General features: G+C 39.6%; 1 protein-coding gene across 1 annotated transcript in view; it reads right to left on the bottom strand.

The window, feature by feature from the left end:
* Window positions 1-25,754, bottom strand: part of MAP3K15 (mitogen-activated protein kinase kinase kinase 15) — a 76,250-nt gene that overhangs the window by 43,482 nt on the left and 7,014 nt on the right. Inside the window, exons 4-11 of the mRNA XM_006765134.2 lie at window positions 21,162-21,355; window positions 16,135-16,303; window positions 13,783-13,889; window positions 8,366-8,536; window positions 6,562-6,674; window positions 6,171-6,330; window positions 2,511-2,658; window positions 755-865 (exon numbers count right to left, since the gene is read on the bottom strand). Coding sequence (XP_006765197.1) covers window positions 755-865; window positions 2,511-2,658; window positions 6,171-6,330; window positions 6,562-6,674; window positions 8,366-8,536; window positions 13,783-13,889; window positions 16,135-16,303; window positions 21,162-21,355 — 1,173 coding nt within the window. The remainder of the gene's footprint in view (window positions 1-754; window positions 866-2,510; window positions 2,659-6,170; window positions 6,331-6,561; window positions 6,675-8,365; window positions 8,537-13,782; window positions 13,890-16,134; window positions 16,304-21,161; window positions 21,356-25,754) is intronic.

The following is a 25,754-nucleotide window of genomic DNA, read 5'->3' as shown; positions in this document are numbered from 1 at the left end:
AAAGTGGTAAAACAAATTATGGTTTATCCATATTCAGAAATGCATCACATGATACTAGTACAGGAATATTACCCTTAAAAAAATCAAGTGGATCTGTGTGTGCTTCATAAAAACTGTCCATGTGTACAAACCAGTAAAAAGAGCATGTTGCAAAACAATGAATATATACTATATGACCTCACTTTAATGAGTGCCTTTCTCTTTTACATATTATATAATACATATATACACATATTATATACACATATTATATAATACATATAATGTGTGTATGTATACACACATTATAAACATATAAATGAGTTTAGAAAAAAGATATAGATAGCCACCAAATCATTGGGGATGGGAATGAAAACTAGGTTTAGGAGATTTGTAGGGACTTGCCCTTTATTCCTTATCTACTTCCTCACTGTTTAACTTTTTTTCAACAAGCCTGCATTAATTTATCTATATATACACATACATACATATATAATTATATAATGGAAAAACCTGCCTTCTTTCTTTCATCTGTGGTTATACTCTCTTGTCTACTCCCATAACTCAGAAGTTAGGCACAGCTGCCTGCTCTTTCAAGTACAACATAGACTCCTCTACTTGAGAATCAAATATTTGATTAAATCATTCTATATAATAAAAGCCTAATATGCAAATTGACCAAATGGTGGAACAACCAGGGGGCGGAGCATGAATTTTCATGCACTGGGCCTCTAGTACAGAATGAAGAAAAAGCTGTTGATGATCTTTTTCTTACCGTTTCTGGGGGTGAGGCAAGCCACAGAGAAACCATCCTCTCCAAGGCATCATTATTTATAGAGACATATGATGGCTGGTAGATTTTGGTTGTTGGTTCTATCACCAGAACCTAGAAGAAGAATGGATTTCTGTAATGCACAGGAATATACAAAATAGGTCACCCTGCCCACTGAGGAAGTGGGAAGCTGTGTACTCCACAAACACTCATGAAGGACCTGTAACCCTCTTCTTAGACCTATGGACACAGAAGCCCACAACAGGAGTCTCTGCCATCAGGAGGTCGTTGTCCTGAAGGGGCGGATGGAAGAAGAGAGAGGGATATACAACATGGTATCATATAGAACTGTGAAGAACTAAGGCAGAATAAAGGTGAGAGTTGGAGGGGGGAACTTCTTTAGACAGGGTCGTCAAGAAAGGCCTGGTTGGGGGAGTTACAGAAAAAGAGAGGGATGCTATAGTTTCCGAGAGATATGAGGATGTAAACTGGATCACAGGTAGGTACCAATTCTAAAAAATGCAAGGGAATGAAAAAGTGAGGTGACGTCAGCCATGTTTTATATTGTTAGGGTAGAGAGAGAGGAAGGTGGGGAGGGGAGCAGAATGTACAGGAAAGAGATAGTCAATTTCCAAAGTAAATAAGGCAGAATGTTTAAGATTGCTTAGCCTGGGAAGAGATTATCATTTCAAATAAGTTAATCTGTTATTAGCTTTTTAATGAGATTCTTGAATGCTACATGTTCACAAAATCTCATGGCATAAATATGAAACACAATTATTTGAAGTTGTTTCCAGAATGCTTAGATATCTTACTTAGGCCTCCTTATAAGATGGTCATAAAACTGCAACAAAAATTCAATAAAAAGATAAAAGCAATTTTGCTTCTCAGTAACATTTTAAAAAGTAACTTGTGGCACTAGAGACAAACCAAAGCCCAACAGGAAACTGCTTTGGATTCCAAAATTTCACTATTAGTACTGCCCTGTTCTAGAGCACCTTGGCACTACTGACATTGTGGGATGGACAATTCTGTGTGTGGGGAGGTGGGACTGTCCTGTGCACTGTGGGATGTTTAGTGGCATCCATAGCCTCTACTCCATAAGCTGCCAGTTGTAATACCTTACCCACAATTGTGACAACCAAAAATGTCTCCAGACATTGCTAAATGTCCCATAGGAGACAAAATCACTCTATTTTAGAGAATACAGCATTTATTGAAAAAATCCACTGGACCCACACAGTTCAAACCCATGTTGTTCAAGGGTCAACTGCATAGCCAACATTTTCTAGTAAGTTGCTCTATCACTGGTTGATTCCACATAAGATTGATGAATAGTTTAACTATTCTATTACTCTAAGTATTCAATGATTAGATGGCACCAATCCCCAGTTTCTTTTTACTTTTATCTTAAAGAAATAAATGCTAAATAAAACAAGCCAGACAGAGAGACAAGTATCACATGATCTGACTTATATGTGGAATTTGATGAAAAAAATCTGACAAATAGATCCAGAGACATGGGAGCATGCAAGAGACTGAGGATTCTCAAATGGAAGGGGCAAGGAGGGAAGAGATCAACCAAAGAACTCATATTCATATATGCATAACCCATGGGCACGGACAATAGTGGGGTAAAAGCCTAGGGAGAGAATGGGAGTAGAGAAGAGGGGGTCAATGGCGAAAAAAGGGGGACATCTGTAATACTTTCAACAATAAAGATTAATTTTTAAAAAGAAACAAATTTAGCATATCTTACTGGAAATCTGAGTCCATTAGCAACTTCCTTTGATGCCTCGAAAATTATATCTATCCAGAAGTTAAGCAGTTCTCGCCTGGATGGCGGTGCGATGAATTTCTTGAAGCGCAGAATTAAAAACAAATTCTGAACTAATGATCGGAGGTACCTGGAAAAATCACAAGCACTGGTAAATTAGATTCCCAAAGAAAGTGAGTTCAATTCTATTCCCTTTAAAAGAAGTTTCCTGAAAGCTTTTTAGTTAAATTAATATTGTGTAGTGAGTGCTTCTTAATCATTTGGCAGCCACATACTTAATTAAAATAAACCCAAATAGTGGGCAAAGTAATTTTACTCAACAAAATCATACAAAATGACTTTTTATCAAAATTGGTCTAAACCTCAATTTAGGTACACAGTGCTTCAGAGCAGAGCCTGGCAAGCATTTGCTGTCTTAAATAGAGAATGTAGTTTGAAGTTCAAAGCACTTGTAAAATGACAAAATTTCAAACTCATTATCTTTTTCCTTTTTTTAAAAAAATACCTTTTATTGATTTTTTACAGAGAGGAAGGGAGAGGGATAGAGAGCTGGAAACATCGATGAGAGAGAAACATCGATCGGCTGCCTCCTGCACGGGATGTGCCCACAACCAAGGAATATGCCCTTGACTGGAATCGAACCCGGGATTTTTCAGTCCAAAGGCCGACGCTCTATCCACTGAGCCAAACCGGTCAGGGCTCTTTTTCCTTTTTAATTCAACTTTTTATTTTGAGACTTACATACAGTGGTAAGAGACAACACTGAGAGACCCTATGTACCCCTTGCCTTGGCCTGGTTTACTCCACCCCAACAGTAATATTTCATAAATTCTAGATCAATGTCACAATCAGGATATTGACCTTCATACAGCCAAGATAGAGAACATTTCTATTGCCACAAGGATTCGTCTTGTTTCCTCCCTTCTATAGCCACACCTACTTCCCTCATTCCCAACTCCTCCTGGACCCCTAGCAATCACTGATGTGAAACTTACTGTCTTTTTTTTTTTTTAAATTAGATCTGAGCAGGTAGATTTTGATATTCTGAGATCTTGAATCTGACCACAACTTTACTGTTCGTAGGCAAGTCTAACTTTTTGAAATAGTTCCTAGGCAGTGATGGTCACATTTTCTGTAGCACTAAACAGGGATGGTTCAGGTGAAAGCATTCGAGTACTATTTTTCGCTTTGAGGATAAAGTCTAGAGCTATCCTGGGAAGACAGATCAGTTAGACTATGAATGACTTGCTTGGATACTGTGCAGTACAGGATTAATTCAGCTGGCCTGTGTTGCCCAAACTCTACACATTCCAAAGAAAGATCTGGCCCTAGACTGGTTTCTGGAAAATCACCTCTAAGCTCTTGGGATAGCCTGCCTGAGATAGGAGTGTCTTTGTTTACCTGAAACCGTGAGCCATAGCAGATAGTTTATACTAACAATATGATTCATGATGGGGGTCTTGGGCAATGCTGTTATCAGTGTGATCTCCAGAGAGATTGGGGACTCAGTGACTAAGGTCAGTTACATGGATACTCCATACCTACATAACTTATCCCCAATAAAAACCCTGGACACCAGTATTTGGTGAGCTTCCCTAGTTGGCAATACTTTGGGCATGCTATACTGCATTGCTGTTGAGAAAATTAAACAATGTCCATATGACTCCACACAGAGAGGACAACTAGAAGTTTGTGCCTGGTCTCCCTGGACTCTGCCGTGTGTGCCTTTTGCCTTTGCTGATTCTAATCTGTATACTTCTACTATAATACCACGAGTATAACAACTTTTCTGAGTTCTGTGAGTCCTTCTAGCAAATCATGAACCTGAGTGTGGTCTTGAACCCAAAACAATAGGTATCAACAGTAAGTCAGCACAATCCCTGATGTAATGAGAACGTCCTCAAGCCTCAGGCCTGCTCTCCATGGAGTCAGCTAAAATTAGTATTCTGGAACAGAAGCCACTCAGGGAGGACCAGAGGTTCAGCCTGCCTCTGTGCTCTCTTAGCTTTAGAGAACTTTCAAGAGGTTGATAGGGCTTGGGGACCAAATTTAAGTCCTTCAGACTGGGAAGAAATGGGGTCAAACTAGATATGACTGAAGAGATTCCTATAGTTAGGAGTTCAAATTGACCTACTGTGATGAGAAATAAGAGGGGAGAAAATCAACATAGATTGTTAAAAGTAAAAATTTGTAAATTATGCAAGTAATCCAAATATATTTTCAACAAATCAGATGAGGAAAAAACAGATTAAAAACATATTAAGGCTGGCCCGCTGGTGTGGCTCAGTGGATTGAACATCATCCCATGTACCAAGAGATCTCTGGGTTGGATTCCTGGACAGGGCATATGCCAGGTTGTGGGCTCAATCCCCAGTAGGGAGATATGCAGGAGGCAGCCTATCATTTATTTTTCTATCTCTCTCCCTCTCCCTTCCTCTCTCTCTAAAAAAAATTAATAAAAACATAAATTAAAAAGGGAGGCTTATTTGATTAGATTAAGCCCACCCAAGATAATCTTTTAAAAAATTTATAAGGCTAGCCCTGGCTAAGTGGCTCAGTTGGTTGGAGTGTTGTCCTGTATACCAAAAGACTACATGTTTGATTCCTGGTCAGGGCACATACCTAGGTTGCAGGTTCAATCTTCAATTGGGGTGCATACAGGAGGCAACTGAGCGATGTTTCTTTCTCACATTGATGTTCTCTCTCTCCCTCCCCCACCTCTCTCTCATCAATAAATATATCCTCAGGTGAGGATTAAAAAAAAACACACAACAACCACAAAAAGTTCTAAAGGAAAAAAGTTATAAGGTTACCACCCTGAGATAACCACTATCAATATTTTAGAGAAAATCCATCAAACATCATTTATTCATTATAAAAATATCTACTTAGCATCTACTATGGAATGGTTGTAATCAAGAAGATAACCACTTTTTAAGGGACTTAATGACTATTAGAAAAGTCAGGTATTGTCCAACCCACCTAGACCTAATGACTATTAGAAAAGTCAGGTATTGTCCAACCCACCTAGACCTTTTTCTGAGTCACGTATTTTTAATTAAAATGAGTCCATACAGAAAAGTGGTTCTCCAAGTGTGGTCCCAGGACCATCAGCATCAGCTTGTACTAGTAATTTGTAAATGCAAATTCTCAGGCCCTACCCTAGACCTTTTGAAGTAGAAGGGTGAGCCCAGCAATCTGTTTTTTAATCAATACAGATGATTCTAATATATGCCAAAGTTTGAGAACCACTGAGGCAGAACATCATTTTCTTGCTGTTTTTCCAGCTTTATGATCTGCTTTCTCACATATGCACAATATGAATTAGTATCAAAGAATGTTTTGTTTTTGAGGACCTCGATGACCTGAAGAAATTAATAGGATAAAGTTTTATCTTGTAGATACAGTATGTAGGGATATATTCTGTATGTGCATATGTCTGTCTTTCCCTCCATTCACATAAAACCAAGTGATCCCTCAGAGTTGTTCTTTCTGCCCTAACTTTGCTATAATGAAGAAGTTAGAAGGAGGAACATAGTAATTGCTATTGTTTTTTGCATTTATACCTTTCCTCCCTGGCAGAAACATTTCAAGACATGATCTCATATTGAGAAGCATAATGATAATGCAGAGATGACTCACCAGACTGGAGGCTTCAATTTGAACAACTTCTCTGCTGCCTGGATGGACTTCTTGACATTATTAGCCAACATGGTGACGCTGAGGAACTGACCCACATCCCAGTAATTGTTCATTTTCTCCAAGCACCCTTTTCTTCCCAACATACTGCTCAGCTGGATACCTTAAGAATATGAATTTTAGATAAAATCATAAAAATGTTTCTAGTTTCTATCATATTATGCCAGCCTTTCGATAGAAGAAAAATGGGCATTTTATTTTGACTACTGTCTCAGGTGAGCCATCAGAAAGTAATTCTTCCTTCTGAAATTTAATGCTAGTTTTGTGACTATAATTTTTAATGCTGAATTTGTGTTACCAAAGCATCAACATCTGCAATAATAAGTAACTTTACCTATTTTCCTTAGTTCCATGGATGTTTCAAATCGTTGTCCAGCAGCTCTCAGCAGAATTGAAAGGTTAATTCCAGAATAAAGAGATGACTGGAGCTCGAAACCTTTGCGATACCTACAATTACAGAACCACTCAGTTCTTATTATATCATCTTATTATGGTAGGTGAAAATGTGTGACTATGGTACAAACCCACCTTCTCATGAAAATTTGTACTACTCTAATTTATTGGTTTCCAGCTCTCCTTCCCAATCTTACAAACAGTTACATGCACCACTCAAATATCTTCTTTAAAATGTCATAGGAGCAAGTGTACAAAAGAAATTGAAAACCTATTATAATCCTACCACAAAAAGGAGACCACAATTTGATGTCCAAATCTCATTTTTAGAGTTAGATTCCATTTGTACATGGAGCATTCTTTTACTATATAGAAACTGCATCAATTATAGGCTATTTCTCTGTAGGCCATTTGTTTGTTTGCTCATTTCACAAAATGGAATCACCAGAATCCTGGAGTTCAAAGAACTATAAGAGCAGTGGCATAAAGGGACAGAAAGGGCAGGGATCTATTATATTAGGATAAAGATATGTAACTATGAATACCATGTTTATACCAAAAGGTTAACAGTACCATTTTTAATTCTTATTTATTCATTATTCTATACATAAAAACTTATTTCTTTTCCATGAGTAACTATGAGTATCACAATCAGAAAAAAAGAATCTGATCAATAAAGTATGCCAAGGACATCTAAAATAGAAGTTGTTTTGTCACTTGTGTGTCAAGAGAAATAAACTCCAACAAAATATTAATTGTAGAAGTGAGAATTTATTTAAGGCCATTAAAATCTGGTTTTATGAACTTTGGGGCATTATACAAGTACCCTCAGAGTGACCAGAGGATACCAAGATAGTCCTTCCAAACCCAGCCAACAAAATTCCAATAAAATTGCAACCTTTTCCTCTGTATGTTTTGAGGATTTTAAATTCCATATTTTATTATTTTTTTCATTTTCTTTTAGTATGAAAAGTTATCTAGGAAGATGGCAGACAAGGTGACTTCTCTATGTCTCTTATCAATAAATCAAACAGGCTCAGCTTAGGGTCAGACAAGACTTGAACTTGGAGTCAAGATTTCAGTCTCAGGTTTGTCTCTGACCAGCTCTGTGACTTTGGACCAGCTCCTGACCTCCCTGAACCACATGTTTCATATCTGTACCTAAGGGTCTGGGATAGACGATCCCCACGGTCTGACCCAAGCCAACATACCCTGACCAGGAAACTAAGCTTCATTTGCTCCTGTGCCTGCTACCACTACCTTCTGAAGTAGATAGAGAAAGGCTCCTATGACTTTCTTGAAGGATCTATAGGTAATAATTTCCTGACCTGGGGGTTGAATTCTTGCCCACCATGGTGGGAGCAAGGCTTCCTATTTTGGCTCAATAAGCCTTTGTTGGTTGGATGGATGAATAAATGAATTAATAGTTCACTGAAAAGACAATGCCTGACAATAATACAACTAGGTTCTGGAAAGAGTAGATGGGAAGGAGCATGAAGATCCTCCTTCTTGCCCCTATAAATGAATGAACCTGTGGGAAGAATGTCACCAGTAAAAAACCCTGTCTCTAATGATTTCCTTAGGGAAAAAGGAATGTGGAAATTCTCAAACCACATTTATAGCATGTTTTGTCACTGCCAGCAGACAAGCAGACACACACATATAGGAAAGAGATGTGAATTTTTAGCCACTGCAACTGTTCTTTGCAGAAATGCACATGCTATTAACTAGGGCTGAGGGTTTACCACTCAATGGCGCTGTCTCTGCTGGCGTTATCTTTGCATTGTGAATCCAAAAAGATGTCCTTGTAGATCATTCCACACAGGCAGAGCATGTCGGGAGCCGGGCAGTCACAGTTCTGCAGAACCTGGAGCATGATCTGCAAAGCCTTCTCACGGTCCCCTGCACTGTTTTTCCTGAAATATTCATGTGATAAGATCATGAATGTCCGAATCAAGACACAGCAGCTTATATACATTCATTCTCTGAGGGGCTAGGTGTAAAGATGCTGTACTTTATTGGAGAAAAATCTAAATTATATTTCACTTTTTCATATTTAAATGTAAGAGCTACTTAAGATCCACACAATCACACAATCATACTCAGTCCTTACTTGATCTTTTCTCTTTAGGTTAGACCTACACTATAGATGAGAGCATAAGGTGATTAATGTATTTGGAAGCACAAAAATAATATTGCAGCCTCCTGTAACTAGATGGAGAGCAAGGATTTAAAAGCTAAGCTTAAATCCTGAGGATGAGACAGTTTGAAAAAAGGTTCTTTGGAAAATGGCAGGGCCCCCAAATTCAAGGCCCAGATGAATTTTGAAATGTACAAAGACATTTCTTGACCTGAAATGCCTTGCCATTTTCTAACAGCAAAGGACTTTAGTGAGTCCTGTTTTCCTATCTCATGTTACCCCCACCCAAACATGAAATTGTTTCTATATTCATAAATCACACTCTTCTCTATTATTAAATTACTAGATGCCCATTGCCCAAAGATTCGCACAATAGGCCTTCCTTCCCCTGGCTGCCGGTACTGGTTTTCCTCTGGCACCCAGGACCCAGGCCTTTGGTCTGGCCGCAGCGGAGAAGCCAAGTCTCTTCAGTCTTCAGTCTTCAATCCGGCCAGAGCCTTCAGTCTTCGCCCTGTGCCTGCATATGCAAATTAACCGCCATCTTTGTTGGGTTAATTTGCATACTCATCTGATAGGCTGGTGGGTGTAGCAGAGTGATATCAATTTGCATATTTCTCTTTTATTAGTGTATATATGGTAAATTTTTCATTTATACACAGGAAATGGATTCCTTAGATAGTTGTTAAAATAATTATTGCCACAAAACAATTTGAGTTTGTGGCTGTAAAATCTTAAAAGTGTTCCTGTGAATATCTGTGAATATCTGAATGTCCATCAGTAGTGGTGATTGATTAAACCAACTATGGCTAATGATATTCATGCTAATATTATAAAATATTAACCATTTATACAAAGAATTGAAACAATATCTCTGTAATACTGTTATGGAAAGATTTCCAGAATACATTGTTAAGACAAGAAAGCAAGGTGTTGAATACTGTGAAGAGAATGCTACTTTTTTATTTAAGGAGGATATGAATAAATATATGTATCTGCTTTTATGTCTTAAAATGGAAGGATAAACCAGAAGGTAATAAAAGTGGCTATCAATTGGTGGAGAGAGAAACCATGATGAAGGGAACAGGGGTAGGGATTACACTTCTTGGAATTTGACTTTGAATCTATTTAAGAATTTTACATAATTATAAAAGAAAATGAAATAAAAATTTAAAAACAGTGTTCCCTAAAAACACTGCTTGGCAATGAACATACCATTTGAACTTGTGGTTAGGACAAAATAAATGATGAGCCTATGCATCTGGTTGATAGCTTACCCACAAAAGAGAAACTAATTCATATGATTTTAAAACACAGCAATTTGACTGTATTTTTCTAAAAAAATATAACCTAAGGAAAAAAACATAAATGCAAAGAAATCTTAAATAGTTTCTAGTAATCATATTGTTAGTGACAATACTGGTATTGGTATTTTGAAAATATTGTATATCTTTTAGTATGAAATACAACAAATAATGTTAACATTACTAGGAACCAGATTTTTCAGCACAAGAGGAACACACATAAAATCAAAGAAGTTAAGTAAAAATCCTCTAGTCCTAAATTTGAATTGGAACATCAGTATAATTCATGGAATGGTTTCCTCAGTTCTACCAAGAAGGTCCCAAACAATGATCAGTGAGAACCTCCACGTCCTGATTAGAGTCTGTAAATATCTCACTAAAAGGAACCAGGACTCCTTGGAGGACTGGCTGGTTCCAGATATGTCTAAATCAGTGGTCGGCAAACTGCGGCTCACGAGCCACATGTGGCTCTTTGGCCTCTTGAGTGTGGCTCTTCCACAAAATACCAACTTCTGCGCATGGGCCATGAAGTTTCAATCGCACTGTACATGCGCGCCCACACGTGGTATTTTGTGGAAGAGCCACACTCAAGGGGCCAAAGAGCTGCATGTGGCTCGCGAGCTGCAGTTTGCCGACCACTGGTCTCAATGGTCCTAGAGAACATATTAACATACAAAAAAGCAAAGAAGCTACTAAGCTCATAGCAAAAAGACTCAAAAGCCAAGTTGAATCAGTGTTTGGTAAAAGGGGATGGTTAGAGCATCAAGAAGAATACTAGATGATGTATTACAGAATTGTACACTTGAAACTTACATATTTTTATTAACCAATGTGACCCCAATAAATTTAATAAAATAAAAAGAATTATAGGGGATTGAAACTCATCAACTATATTAAAATTATGAGTTCATAATGATCTTATAAAACCTCATTGGTCACCTTTGGAGGATGCTAAGGAGCTACCTCATTGTTTTTTGAAAACTGATCAAGGCAAAACTCAAGCACATAAACTCTTTTCTCATACAAACTGTATACCAGGGTAACCAAGTCATTGATGAGGTGAAATTTCTCTTTATAAAGTATTTGTGCTAATAACTCAGGAATTAAATATAAAATTCAAAATATTACTATTTTGTGACCTCTAATAAAATAATGGACCTAGGCAATGATCGTCAATGGCCACTAGCATTACAAAAAGAATAAAAAACAGATAAAGTACACCATCAACTATTAAGTATACTTTTTAAAAAGTCAGACCAGAATCTGAAATAAGTATCCAGATCTAACTACCAACTTACAGGGAGAAAAAGGGACAGAGAAGCTCACCAATCTCACCACAGGCATATGATCAGTAAAACCCAAAACTTTGGAAGTTCTACAGGACAAATACTTTTTCAACAAATGAATAAGAAAAAGAAAAATTAAAATAAGAGAAAACTTATCCTATATAATAAAAGCCTAGGTGGCATCATGCCCTCACGTGACATTGTCACATGATGGCTGCCCCAAAGATTTCCGCCTCAAGATGGCCACCGCAAGATGGCCGGCAGGGGAGGGCAGTTGGGGGCGATCAGGCTGGCAGGGAAGGGCAGTTGGGAGCAATGAGGCCAGCAGGGGAGGGCAGTTGGGGGCGATCGGGCCAGCAGGGGAAGGCAGTTGAGGATGATAGGGCCAGCAGGAGAAGGCAGTTGGGGGTGATCTGGCCAGCAAGGGAAGGCAGTTGGGGGTGATCAGGCTGGCAGGGGAGGGAAGTTGGGGGCAATCAGGCAGGCTGGCAGGCGAGCAGTTAGGAGCCAGCAGTCCCGGATTGTGAGAGGGATGTCCAACTGCTGGTAGTTGGACATCCCCTGAGGGGTTCCAGATTGGAGAGGGTGCAGGCCAAGCTGAGGGACAGCCCCCGCTGCCCCCATGCATGAATTTCGTGCACAGGGCCTCTAGTATACTATAAAAACCCTTATGAGTCATAGTAATGAACATAAACAGAAGAGACAAAGAAAACAAGGCTGGTGGTTACTACAGAGACAATGAGCCCACGCTGCCCTCCTGGGGACATGTCCTTCTACCTGAGCAATGGCCTGCACCTCGATAGCTCAGAAGCTGAGGCTAAGGTGACTTCTGTAGGTTCTGAAACAAGCTTTCAGCCCCTCTAGCATGAGCTAGATTCAGTAACATTCATCTAATATCATCTCTACACACATTTCTAGGGCCTACAGAGTGTCATCTTCTCTTATCGCTCACCTTTAACTCTTCTTTTAGTGTGATACCTCAGATATTCTAATAAATGTGTCATGCATTCAGTTTCCCCTCCACTTACTGAGTAATTCAATGAGTTAAATTTTACTTGAGTTGGAGGTCTTGCCCCAACGATGCAGGGAGTAAAATGAGTATATTCTGATTTTGTGACTGGCAAGCTTTGTTGGTTTTAACCTAGGACTTTGATTCTGTTATTTTTCCATACCATTGTTTTGCCTGCTGCCTGGATTCCTAGTCAGAATCTTCTCGCTGCATTAGCATACCTAATTAAATCCTGTTTGTAAAAGCAGCAGCACATAAAAATTGCTCATAAAGAATTTCATACCACTGAGAGACAAGCCGGTTAACTGCTCAGTGGAAACTTGAATGGGCTTCTGAATACAGTGAAGTGGAAGCTATCAGAAAAAGCTGGCTGTCCCTGGCTTTTCTAATACAGGGAAACCTTGCCATCTTAGGGCCAAACATCATTCATTACTACTAACCTTTAGTGACTAATATATGGACATGATTTGCTCCACTTCCTAAGAGTTGGAGGTCAACTGTAATGCAGGAAAAATCACTACTTGCCCACCACTATTTTCTCCTCTATCAGTATAAGGTAATTCCCTCAAAACTGTACCTAATGCCAGATCCTACTGTAACTATGCTGACAGCTGGCCAAGTTATACTTACGGAAAATTCAGGATCAGATTGCATGCATTTGCTTTACCTGCAACTTGTGTTCTGGTCACATTGACTATTATTCCCTGAAGACACACTGCACATGAAGAACTCTATGCTCACTTTTCTGTTCTGGTCAAGTGGAATGGCCTTTTCACCATCTCCATTCCACACTCTCTCCTGCCCATGAAGTAATTCTTTTTTGTTTTTGTTGCCAATCCTCATCGAGGATATTTTTTCCATTGTTATTCAGAGAAAGAGGAAAGGTGGGAGGGGCGGGGGAGAAAGAGACACATCGATGTGAAAAAGACACATCGATTGGTTGCCTTCTGCAAGTGCCCAGACCGGGGCTGCGGGTCAAAACTGAAACCCAGGTATGTACCCTTGACTGGGAAGCGAACCTGAGACACTTCGGTAAACGGGCTGAAACTGTAACCACTGACTAATACAGGCCAGGGCTATGAGGTAATTCTTACTAAGTCTTCAAATCCCTAAAAAGACCCCAGAAAATGCCCAAGCAGAATGACTTCCTCCCTCTGCTATGTTTCCATAACACTTTGGACAAGCCTTCATTAAGACCTTTATCATTCTGAGCTAGCAAGCTTTAATTACATGGCTGACCACACAAGTAGAGTATATGTTCCAAAGACAAAGTCCTTGAAGACCAAGACCTTGCCCATTTTCATAACCTTGACACTGAACACGTGATCTGGCTCATACTCAATGAGCACTGAGTAAATGAAGGAAGCAGAATGTAACAGGTGACTTATTTTAAAACTCTATATAGTACGTACACTATCATCCTTACCTGTTCAGTGCAAATGCATAGTGGAATTTAATATTATATTGGTCGGTCAAATCACACATAGGCAGCATGTCCAGTGTTTCTACCAGCTTTACCATTGCATCGTAGTCCTGTTGGCAAGAGGTCCCAAGATAAGAAAGAGAGGAAATACAGATCTTCATAGGCTTTAAATATAAGCCTTCTTTACAGACAGCATTTAGTGAAGTTACTTACAACCCAGCAGCCAGGAAAAAAGCTACCATGTTTTGAGTGCAGGAGAGTTACCACCACCAGCACAACTGTGGGTTAAAATGAGCTGGACATAAACGTATACGAAATCTTGCAGTCATTTGCTACATAAAGGGAAGAAATATCCCAGTCATTCCTATTTTGCCAGAAACAAATGAATTAATCGAAACCAGTATTTCTCAGCGTTGGCACTATTGAGATTTTTGGGCTGGATCATTTGTTGTTGTGGGGCACTATCCTGTTAAGCAGTATCCCTGGCTTCTACCTCCTAGATGTGACAACCAAAAATGCTTCCAGACACTACCACATGTCCCCTAGTTGAGAACCACTACCCTAAACTGCATAATTACCTAGGGAAAATTGCTACCATGTTTGTCTCATCTGGGACCCCTCTGAGCAGTACCATCTGCTACCCTTTCAGCCAGGCTTAGAATTACTGTTATTGGCCAATTTGCTGAGAGCCAGAAATAGTTAGCACAGGACTTCCCACCGAAATCCCATGCCTGTTTTGTGGCTCTGCACCTGGATGCAGCTGCCCAAGGAAAGTGTATTCCAAGAAGCTTCTGGCTCACCTTTACGCCTGAGAGTTCCACGAATGTAAGGTTATAAAAAGAAGAGATGTGTGAAGGCAAGGACAGGAGGAAGGCAGCAGCTCAGGAAGAAAGACTTCAAAAAAGGCCATTCCCAGTCTCTTGTCCCATGGGGCATAATTTAATCATTGTTAAATCCTATTAAAATCAATTAGATGCATCTGTTTATCACTAAGGACATGAGTTCCTTTGTGACTGACTCTGTTCTTGGTTCAGGTCCTAAATGAATGACTCTCTTGTTTAGATTTAAAGACCTCTAACCAACAATCCCCAATGTGGCTTTGTGGAATTATGCAGATAAGGTACATTGCCTTGTACATTCCTCCAAAGGGAAGGAAGGCAATATATCCTTAGAAATGGCTCAACAGAATTAAATTTGGAAGGACGACAGGCCCATTTCCATGGTACCACATCCCACAAACCCTGTCTCAGGAATTCTCCAGAAGTCTCTTCCTGCTCTTCCTGTCACTGATGGGTGATGGTAAACAAAGAAGGAAGTGACAAAGGCCTAAAGGAAGCAGCATAGCAGAGGAGTTAAGAGCAAGGACAATTGCTGAAGCCGGTTTGGCTCAGTGGATAGAGCGTCGGCCTGCAGACTGAAAGGTCCCGGGTTCGATTCCGGTCAAGGGCATGTACCTGGGTTGCGGGCACATCCCCAGTGGGGGATGTGCAGGAGGCGGCTGATCGATGTCTCTCTCTCATCGATGTTTCTAACTCTCTATCTCTCTCCCTTCCTCTCTGTAAAAAATCAATAAAATATATTTTTAAAAAAAGAGCAAGGACAATGGAGCCAGTTGCCTTAGTTTGAATCCTTGACCTTGCCAACTGCTGTGTGACCTTGGGAAAGTCACTTAACTTCTCTGTGCATCATGTTCCTCATTTGCAAAATGGGGATAATCAGAGTATTCAACTCATAGGCTTGTTTTGAATATGAAATGAATTAGGATCAAAGGGCTTGGAACAATGCCTACCATAAAGTGCATAAAAACTATTAAATTCTGCCCTAACCAGTTTGGCTCAGTGGATAGAGCCTCAGCCTGCGGACTGAAGGGTCCCAGGTTCGATTCTGGTCAAGGGCATGTACCTTGGTTGTGGGCACATCCCCAGTAGGGGGTGTGCAAGAGGCAACTGATTCGATGTTTCTCTCTCATCGATGTTTCTAACTCTCTATCCCTCTCCCTCTCCCTTCCTCTCTGTAAAAAAATCAATAAAATATTTAAAAACACATTTTAAAATATTTAAAATATTTTAAAAAACACAAAAACAAACAAAAAAAACCCTGTTAAATTCTGCATTTCTTTTAGTGAGCAATACCATATATGAGATTTTGTTGGAGTAGCCATCTGATATGACAAAACCTTCTCCAATATTTCCACTACAACAGATACAGGTGACCTAGGACGTAGCCACATACTATTTTGTCTATACAACAGCTACCTAACTGTGCACCTAGTATAAAAGTACTTCATATGAGGAATTTCTCATGCCAAGGAAGAACTCTGCATGTATTAACCTCAGTTAAACTTATATTGCATACCTGGATATCACAGTAGGACTGCAGTAAATTAATGATGATATCTGAAGTCAGAATCTCGGTATCCTCTATGTGTAGTTTGATCCTAGCCAGCTCATTTGCCAGTTCATCGCCCTTGTATATCTCTCTGGCTCTCCGGATGTCATTTAACAAGGTTTCTTTGTGATTAACACTGGAAAGGGAAACATGAAAACCTCAGGTTGCATCTTCATGCGTCCAGTCTGACTTATATTATAATGACCATAGAGTGATTCAAATTTGTGGTCCAATTTCCAAGTAATTTTTAAATGAAGACTGGGTATTGTCAATCAGGGGGTAATACTGTCAACCCATTAAGTACCTGAAATGACTTAACTAGAGAGAGTAAAATTGCACTGTTCATTAAAAAAAGAGAATAAGCTCAATTAAATAAGTCTTCAGAAAAAGAGAAACATATAAGAACTGTGACTTACTTTGACTAACTATAAAACTATGCCAAATAACTGTGTATACAATACATAGGCTGGTCCAATGCTTATAAGAAGAATTAAAAAAAAACATTTAAAGAATGAAGTAATGCCCCATAGAGAGCACTCTGATATAAAAATATCAGTGCAGCCCTGGTTGGTGTTGTTCGACGATTAGAGCATCGGACCTTGCACCAAAAGGTCACAAATTCAATTTCCAGTCAAGGGCATGTACTTGGGTTGTAGGTTTGATTCCCGGCCCTGGCCCTGGTTAGGTGTGTGCAGGAGGTACCAATCAATGTGTCTCTCTCACAAAGATGTTTCTCTCTCTCCCTCGCTCCCTCCCTCCTATTCTCTAAAAAATCAATGGAAAAAATGTCCTCAGGTGAGGATTAACAACACATATACATATCAGTGCATTGCTTTAATATTTTATTTTCTGGCCTATTGCTTATTACCCCAATGATAAGCAAATTAGCAGATTCTACCAGTGTTTAAAATTCTATTATTGAGCATAAAATTCTATTATTAATCTAATGAGTCATTAACTTGGATGACAGCCATTATTCATTTGGTGGACTATAAAGGCATCAAAGCTATTAAGGCATTATTAATTTAGCCCAGGGGTTCTCAAACTTTTTAAACAGGGTGCCAGTTCACTGTCCCTCAGACCGTTGGAGGGCCGGACTATAGTTTAAAAAAAAAACCAAAACTATGAACAAATTCCTATGCACACTGCACATATCTTATTTTGAAGTAAAAAAACAAAAAGGGAACAAATACAATATTTGTATTTGCATGTGGCCCACGGGCCGTAGTTTGAGGACCCCTGGTTTAGCCTGACAAGTAAAATGTTATACTTTAGTTTAGTCTTCTTTTCAAGGGTAATTCTGAAAAATAGTTTTATTAAACTAAGAAACCTAATAAGAACAGTAGCTTGTAAGTAAATAAACAAAATATCAAGTTGAGTATGGCTTGAGGGCATCAAATATGTAATAAGCATGCAGCCATTTCTACCTCTGGGAACCAGGGAAGATGTTGCTAATGAATATGAACTTGGAAATGGCTTCCAACCCATTTTCAGCACAAGGCTCCAGGCAGCCTTTACCAATTAAGAGTTGGCACTTGAGCTAAAAACTTTGCCATCCTCATTATAGATATTTTTAAACCATTAGCACCATTTAACCTCTCACTAACCATTGCCAGGTATCTGCCAGTTCAAGGTGTGAATCAACTAGCAGGTATTTTAAGTCCTTTGAAATGAAACCAAATCAAAAGAGTTATTTTCCTACTGATTACACACACTCACACACACACACACACACACACACACACACACTGACTAAGAAACAAAACTTGAGTCCACTTCTTGAAAAGACCTTGCTCATCTGGCAAATTCAAGCTAGTCTACCTCTTTGTCAGACCTGAAAAGATGATACTAGGGAGAGCTTTCTTCCTAAACTTCACTAAAATATTCATTGTGCAATAAGACAATAGTTAGCAAGACGTGCTTGAAAGAGGCTTTGCAGGAATGTGCTACAAAAGTTCCCCATTTGCTTTCTATGTTGGCATGTGGCCACATATGTCTGGATTTCCAGTCTTCTTTTCTTTAAATTTTCACTTTTTGGTTGCTTCCTGCATGTGTTCTAACTCGGGATCAAACCCACATGCCTGGCACATCAGGACAGAGCTCCAACTAACTGAGCTACCTGGCCAGAGCTCCAGTTTTCTTTTCCCATAAAGTCTGTAGAAGAAGCTGCATCCAGAGAAGAGGTAATGGGGTAGAAAAAGAGAACAGACTATTTACTATTGTGTGCCAAACACCAATACTACTGTAGTAATGCTCCACAGTTCAAGGAGCCATGATTTGATCCAAGGTGGAACATGTGGCCCTTTACATTTTTTAAGTCTGTTCAGCCAGTGCTTCAGATTTTCATTTGTTTTGAAAGGACAAATCCTTCTTGTGACAACTTACAGGAGTAAATCCTTTAAATGGACTGCAAGCAAAATAAGTAGATCCTTTGGTTAAGGAGAATCATTTTTCTGCCTTCAAGTTGTAGAATAAGAATATTTTAAGGCACGGTTTATTGAGCACTAAGGCACAAAGAAGTGAGCTGACTTTTACAAGGCTACACAGCAAGGAATAGCCAGAGCCAGGATTCAAACCCAAACCTGAATCAGTATTCCCCACTTTCTCCAACATCAATCTACACAGGACATCCTGAGGTCAGTTTGGCTTCAGCTGAACATAATGCATCCCAACTTTTACAGCATTTTAACAACCTCAGTAACTGATTGGGGTGAGAGGTGGGAGGAAATCATCTTCAGATATGATCTTAAGACACAGAATCTCAGGGCATTAAAAAAAATCAATGACTTAACCTCTTTATTTTCTACATGAGAAAATGGCTACAGAGAGTTGAGGCCAGACACAGGCTCAACCCCGACTCCTAATTCCAGGTTTATTCTCTTTTAGCTATACCTCAATGGCCCAACTCAGTGATGTATTAAGGAACAACAATGGATTTCAGGATGACTTAAAAATGATTGGTAGGAGAGAGAACCAAGATGACGGCGTAAATGCTGGTACTCGCCACCTCCAATAACCACAACAAAATTACAACTAAAATACAGAACAACCATCATTCAGAACCTCCTGAAAGCTGGTTGAATAGAAGTCCTACAACTAGAGAAGAAGAAAGAACATTGAGACTAGCAGGATGAGTGGAGGTTCAGAAGGGACTGGTCCAACACCCACGTGTGCTGCTTTTTTTAATTGGGAGGGAGATGGCCTCTGCCGAGGCCACCCCTGAGGAAAAGGGGTCCCAGCCTAGGGTTCATGAGCTTGGAAGAGAAGTCCCCATGACTATGGGTTGTAAAACCAGCAGGGATTATGGCAGAGAGACACAGAGGCTCCTGGAGACCCAGGTGTTCCATTTAAAGGGCCAGCACATGAACTTACTCAGACTCCTAGCACCAGGAGGCTCTGGAGAACCCAGACATATACTGGAAGGAACTGGACTATCTGGCATCAGGGCAGGAACTCAGGGACATCTTTCTCCCAGACAGGGGTGCTTGCAGGCGTCATTGTTCCTGTGCTGGGACCTCCCCTATCGCAGGGCTGACTGGCAGCCAAATCTGAGTATCAAACAGTGTGGCCCACACTGTTTGCTCTGCCCTGATGATTCCCTAAGACTCTGCCCCATCCAATTTGCAACCCCACCCAAGCTGTTTGCAGCAGCTATTCCATAGGAATGGCCTATCCTGGCTCAGGCTTCAGAATTGGCTAAAATCTCTCAAAAATGCTGCAGTTGGTGACAGCCTGTATCAAACCTATCAATAAAAGGCCAAAGACCCAGCACAAGCCTCTTTGCTTCACAGCTGGGTCTGGCCTCCTGCACAGCAGCTCTCCCACTATAGTCACAGCTGGTCCTCACAGCCAATTGGCCTGGAGGCCAACTCCTCTCAGTGACACCAATAGCAATCAAGGTTTAACTACAAGAGTATGCACACAGCCCACACAGGGACACACCTAGAGTGCCCAGCTCAGGTGACTGGGGAGGCTGAGCCATACAGAGTTCAAAACCATGTTTATAAGGTTACTCGAGGGTCTTCATGAGACTTTCAAAGATATTAGTGAGAATGCCAAAGACATGAAAAATGACCAATCAGAAATTAAGCATGCACTAACTGAAATAAAGAACAATTTACAGGGATTCAACATTTGAATTATGGGGGTGCCAGAAGAAGAAGAGAGAGCAAGATATTGAAAACCTATCTGAAGAAATAATGACAGATAACTTCCCATACCTGGTGAAAGAAATAGACTTACAAGTCCAGGAAGTACAGAGAGTCCCAAACAAGAGGAACCCAAAGAGACCCAAACCAAGAAACATCATAATTAAAATGCCAAAGGTTAAACATAGAGACTGTCAGCTGCTTTCTCAACAGAAATTTTGCAGGCCAGAGGGGAGTGGCAAGAAATATTCAAAGTGATGAATAGCATGATTACTCTACCCTACAAAGTTCTCATTTAGAATTGAGGGTCAGATAAAGAGCTTCACAAACAAGAAAAAACTAAAGGAATCAATCACCACTAAACCAGTATAACAAGAAATATTGTTGTTGTTGGAGGAGGAGGAAGAAGAGATAAAAATATGAACAATAAAATGGCAACAAATATGTCTATCAACAATAAAATCTAAAATCAAAATAAATAAACAAGGAATCTAATGAAAAAAATAAATGGGTGAATAAAGCAGAATCAGAGGCATAGATGCATTGAACAGACTGGTGAATCTCAGAAGTGGGATGGGAAGAGATTAACAAAGATTGTACCTATGGACAGCCTAGGGTGGGGCAGGAGTCGGTGAATGGGGGGCAATGGGGGTAAAAGGGAGAGAACTGTAATACTCTCAACAATAAAGATTTAAAAATGAAACAAACAAACAAACAAACACAATGATTGGTAGGGGTTCCCCATTCTCCAGGTTCTACGATCTTTTGAGGGGGTATCACCTCCATGAATGTGATGGGAAGATTGTGACAAAGTGCCCAGGGTTGTTGAATGCTGAGGGGAGTTACCATGAGGTTATTTGGATGTTCCTGAGGAGGCTAATAAATCTGTCCACCAAGGTCTCATGCAGGGGATTCAGCATGGTGTCCCAGTTGGTTTGCAAGTGCTCTGAGGCATCCCTCTGGAGACTGCTCTCACAGCAAATGTATTCAGCACATGGTGTTATGGTGTATGGGATGAAATAATAATTTCCACTAGATACCTGGAAAAAAGAAACAAAAAGGTTTCACAAAGCAATTGATGAAGAAGCATAGCTGTGGACTTGGAACCTGGATTTGGACAGGGAAGGAGAAAATGCCTAAGTATTATCATAACTTGTGTAATATGACTACAAATCTATTAGGCACAGAATAGGAAACCACTCGATTTCATAAGCTCTAACACATGGATATATGACAAAAATTTGGTTTTAAATACTGAACTGATCTGTGTGTGTCTCAGAACTTCATTGGCAGAGGTTTTAGGGGTTTAAAATCTCAGAAATTACATCATTTTATTACATGCCCCCCAAATAAGATAACCAAGAATTGCAATGTAAGGACATTTTTTTCTTTTTTTTTTTCAGCATCAATGGAAAAGCCATATATTTGATAATTTAACCACAAGTTAACTATCATAAATTTTGTTGAGTAAGAACTGTTTTGCAAGAAGCAATACTAATAAATATGATTAGTCTCAGAGATGTTTTGAAAAAGGATTTTAAAAAATTTCATATTATCAAATAATACTCATACTAGTAAAACTATTTTTCTATGGCATAATTACAATTTGACTATGAATTGTGATTCTTTGTAAAGCATAAACAGTACCTTTAAAGTGTACTAAATCAATGTTTAATTTTGACACTAAGTTTTAAAGAATTTACATAGTGCCAAAAATAATTCGTCTGACTTCTTGCATTTAATTTTAAAAACTAAACTAATAAAGTTATCTAAGTATTTTGCCCTAATGCAGATATATCTTGAGAAACACACTTTCTCTAAAAATGAGAATTCAAGTAAGGAATACAGCTTCTTCTAAGTTAAATACATTAATTACAGAGGCTACTTCCAGGGGTGAAATCAACCTGCAAAATATACATACCATACTTTGAAGTTATGGTTATTCTTACAAAGAAAAATTAAAACAAAGTTAAAGAACATCTGTGGACTATGTACACTAATCACAAAATACCATAAAGTTCTAAGGTTTAATAGATAATCTCTTGGGGTTGGTTATATTTTCACTCGTTTTCATAAAGGCACAACCTTTATCTTTCATATAAACATGTTTTCTGAAGTGATAAAATGCTGAAGTGGCTATCTTTACTATCTTTAAAGCAGTAGAAAATAGCATAACTGAAGATAGATGAAAAAGAAGTCATTTTATGAAACTCTGAAGTTATATGAACCAGACCCCAGCTCCAAGCAGCATTACTCCAACCCATAATGAGAGGCAAGTTAGCAGAAGGCACCTCATTTACTTTGATATTTGATTTCAACATTTAATCAAGCTCATTTAAAAAGCACCTCATTTACTTTGATATTCAATTGCAATATTTAATCAACATTAGTTGTGAGCTGTTCATTCTTCCTGTCACCTCTCTGTCCCCCTTCAAGGAACCACATTTGAATTTTTTGAGTTTGCCCTACTTCCATGGCATCTGAAGTAGAAGAAAAAACTGTCTATATTCCATTAGTGGACAACATTTGAAAATTACCATAAACAATACCTCTCAAGGTTTATGTCCCTTCACCCTTTTCTCTTAGATGCTATTTTATAACCTTCCAGCCACCTCTGGTCTTTTATTTGTTCCCCTGAATGCTCTAATTTCTCATACCACATGAAGCATGGCAACTAGTACCTAAAGTAATTCTAAAGTAATGCCAAATTTAGCAGATTAATTCCCAAATCCTTTAGAATAAGTTCATTCCTAAAAAACAAACAAATAAAAACTTAGGGAGAATGGTGCCATGGTATAATTAGAACAAGAATGAAAGGACTTCCTGGTTGTTTAGGAGGGAGAAAGTTCTAGTGAAGGAGGGTATACTAAAGTGGAATGGTAACAGAACTACACTAAGTCTCCTGGAATAGACCCTGATATATCCAACAGTTAGGATGGAAAAAGAGTGTTCTTCCTTGCACCATGTCTTAATGTAATTCTTGTTTTAAGGAATAACTGTTTCCTAGACATTCCTTGCATTAAATCCAAATTATGCCTTTTCACTTGTGTGACAAAAATGGAATGACAGACATTAAGTACTGGAAGTTATCTATGAACAAAATGACAGAATTCAACCTCTTTTTATTGATGAGGACACTGATAATGAGGGTGGGGTCAGGGAGGTGGAGTGACTACCCAAAGTTCCTCAGAGAGAGGGCTGGACTACAACCTGTGCCTCCTGGCCCCACGCTCAATCTCCTTTGACTGGACCTCCCCCCCGCCACCCCGCCCTGTGCCCGTCTCCATGAAGAAAGTAATTTAAGAAATAGAGATCTAGAAAGAACAGGAAAGACCCCCTGTAAGTAGACAATATCAGTATGTAAATGGGACAAAATGAAGTGACATTTTCTCCCATTTTATCCTCCAAGAGGAACTCAAAATCACCCTGATGCCTCATTTTACATGATGGCTTGCTAAACCCAGACTGCTGTGGTAATCCACTTGTTTTCTTTCTAGAACTTCATCCTCTGAATTGGAGGAAGGTGAAGGCTTTGCCTCAGGTAGGGAACTCTGCATGGACAAGAAGAAGCCTGGGCCCCACAGCTTCGTGTTGGGGCCTTCTGTGGAGGGGATAAAGTCAAGTAAAGCTCCTGCTCCCTTGTGGAGGGCACCCTCAGGAGAACTCTACCTCCTGGGATCTTTTCTCCCTCTCCCTCTGGGAACTTCAGGTGAAATAGGAAAAGAGGCATGAGGTGCTTCCCTTCTAGAAGGGCCACTAGGAAGGAGGCTGAGGGGGGAAAAAAGGGGAAGAAACCGTTCCTAGTCTAGGTCACAATTTCTCAAACCACAAAGAAAGAGGTCTAGAACAATGGTTGGCAAACTCATTAGTCAACACAGCCGAATATCAACAGTACAACGATTGAAATTTCTTTTGAGAGCCACATTTTTTAAGCTTAACCTATATAGGTAGGTACATTGTTATTAACTTAATTAGGGTACTCCTAAGCTGGCCTTTGCTAAAAATGCCCTCAATCTGATTGAGATAACGTTCGATAAGGTCGACCCCTTCCAACTCTTCCATCCACACTCATCTTGTATACTTGTTTCAGATAGATGAGTGTGGATGGGAGAGTTGGAAGGGGTTGACCTCAGCGAATGTACCTCAAAACAATGTATCTCCCCCACGCTGCGTCTCCCGTCGCCCCACAGACCTACACCCCCCACTTCTTCTAACGCCACTTCTTCAAATTAGACTTGCCCAGGCTGAAAACCGACGTCTGCGCATGGGCCATTAAGTTTCAATTGCACTGTACGTGCACGCCCGCATGTGGTATTTTGTGGAAGAGCCACACTCAAAGGGCCAAAGAGCCGCATGTGGCTCGCGAGCCGTGGTTTGCCGACCACTGGTCTAGAAGAATGGGCAGTTTGGAGGGCACTCAAAAGTACAGGATAACCTTGGCACAATTTCCAAGGACATGACCTTATTTGAATGTTTTTAGGGTGGGGGCTTTATTATACAGTTCAAACCAACACAGCATTATCAATATGCCATTGCAGAAACTTTTAAGCCAAATTGGGAAACTTTAGCACATAAACGGGACAGAAGGAACTGGAAATCTGTACCACATCTTTTTAGCTGTGGCAGGAAATGTAGCTAAGCCCTCATATTAACTGGGGTATAAGTTCATGTTTTTCTATTGTTAGAAAAACTTGGGTGGGAAGTATGAGGGTACTAGGTACTGATTCCAGCAAAAGTAAATAAATTATATATATATAATTTATTTTATTTTTTACTTTCATTTTTAATTTTTCAACTACAGTTTACTTTCAGTATTATTTTGTATTGGTTTCAGGTGTACAGCATAGTGATTAGACAATCATATCTTTACAAAGTGTTCCCCTCGACATTTCCAGTACCCAACTGGCATCATGCATAGTTATTACAATAATGACTATATTCCCTATGCTGTAGGTTACATCCCTGTGACTATTCTGTAGTTTCCAATATGTACTTCTTAATCCCTTTACCTCTCTTACCTAGTCCCTCAATTCTCCTCCCCTCTGGCAATCACCCATCAGGTCAGGCTCGCAGTCCTAGTATATAACAAAGAACAAGTATACTTGCCTGACTTTGCCTTCTGGCTCACAGTCTGGATAGCTGATTGGGGCCTGAGCTAGCTGGCAGCTTGAGGGATAGGGGGTTCTAGCTATCCCCCTTAGAAACACAATCAACAGGCACAATTAGAAATCACTTTATTATCTGTGGGATTTTCAGGCAAACATTTTACCCATTTACATTTATGAAGTTAAAAATCTGAAAATATAGCCCTAACCAGTTTGGCTGAGTGGATAGGGTATCGGTCTGTGGACTCAAGGGTCCCAGGTTCGATTCCGGTCAAGGGCATGTACCTTGGTTGCGGGCACATCCCCAGTGGGGAGTGTGCAGGAGGCAGCTGAT

Source organism: Myotis davidii, unplaced genomic scaffold, assembly GCF_000327345.1.
Source record: "Myotis davidii unplaced genomic scaffold, ASM32734v1 scaffold161, whole genome shotgun sequence".
Lineage (NCBI taxonomy): Eukaryota > Metazoa > Chordata > Mammalia > Chiroptera > Vespertilionidae > Myotis > Myotis davidii.
This window is presented reverse-complemented; position numbering and strand designations above follow the sequence as displayed.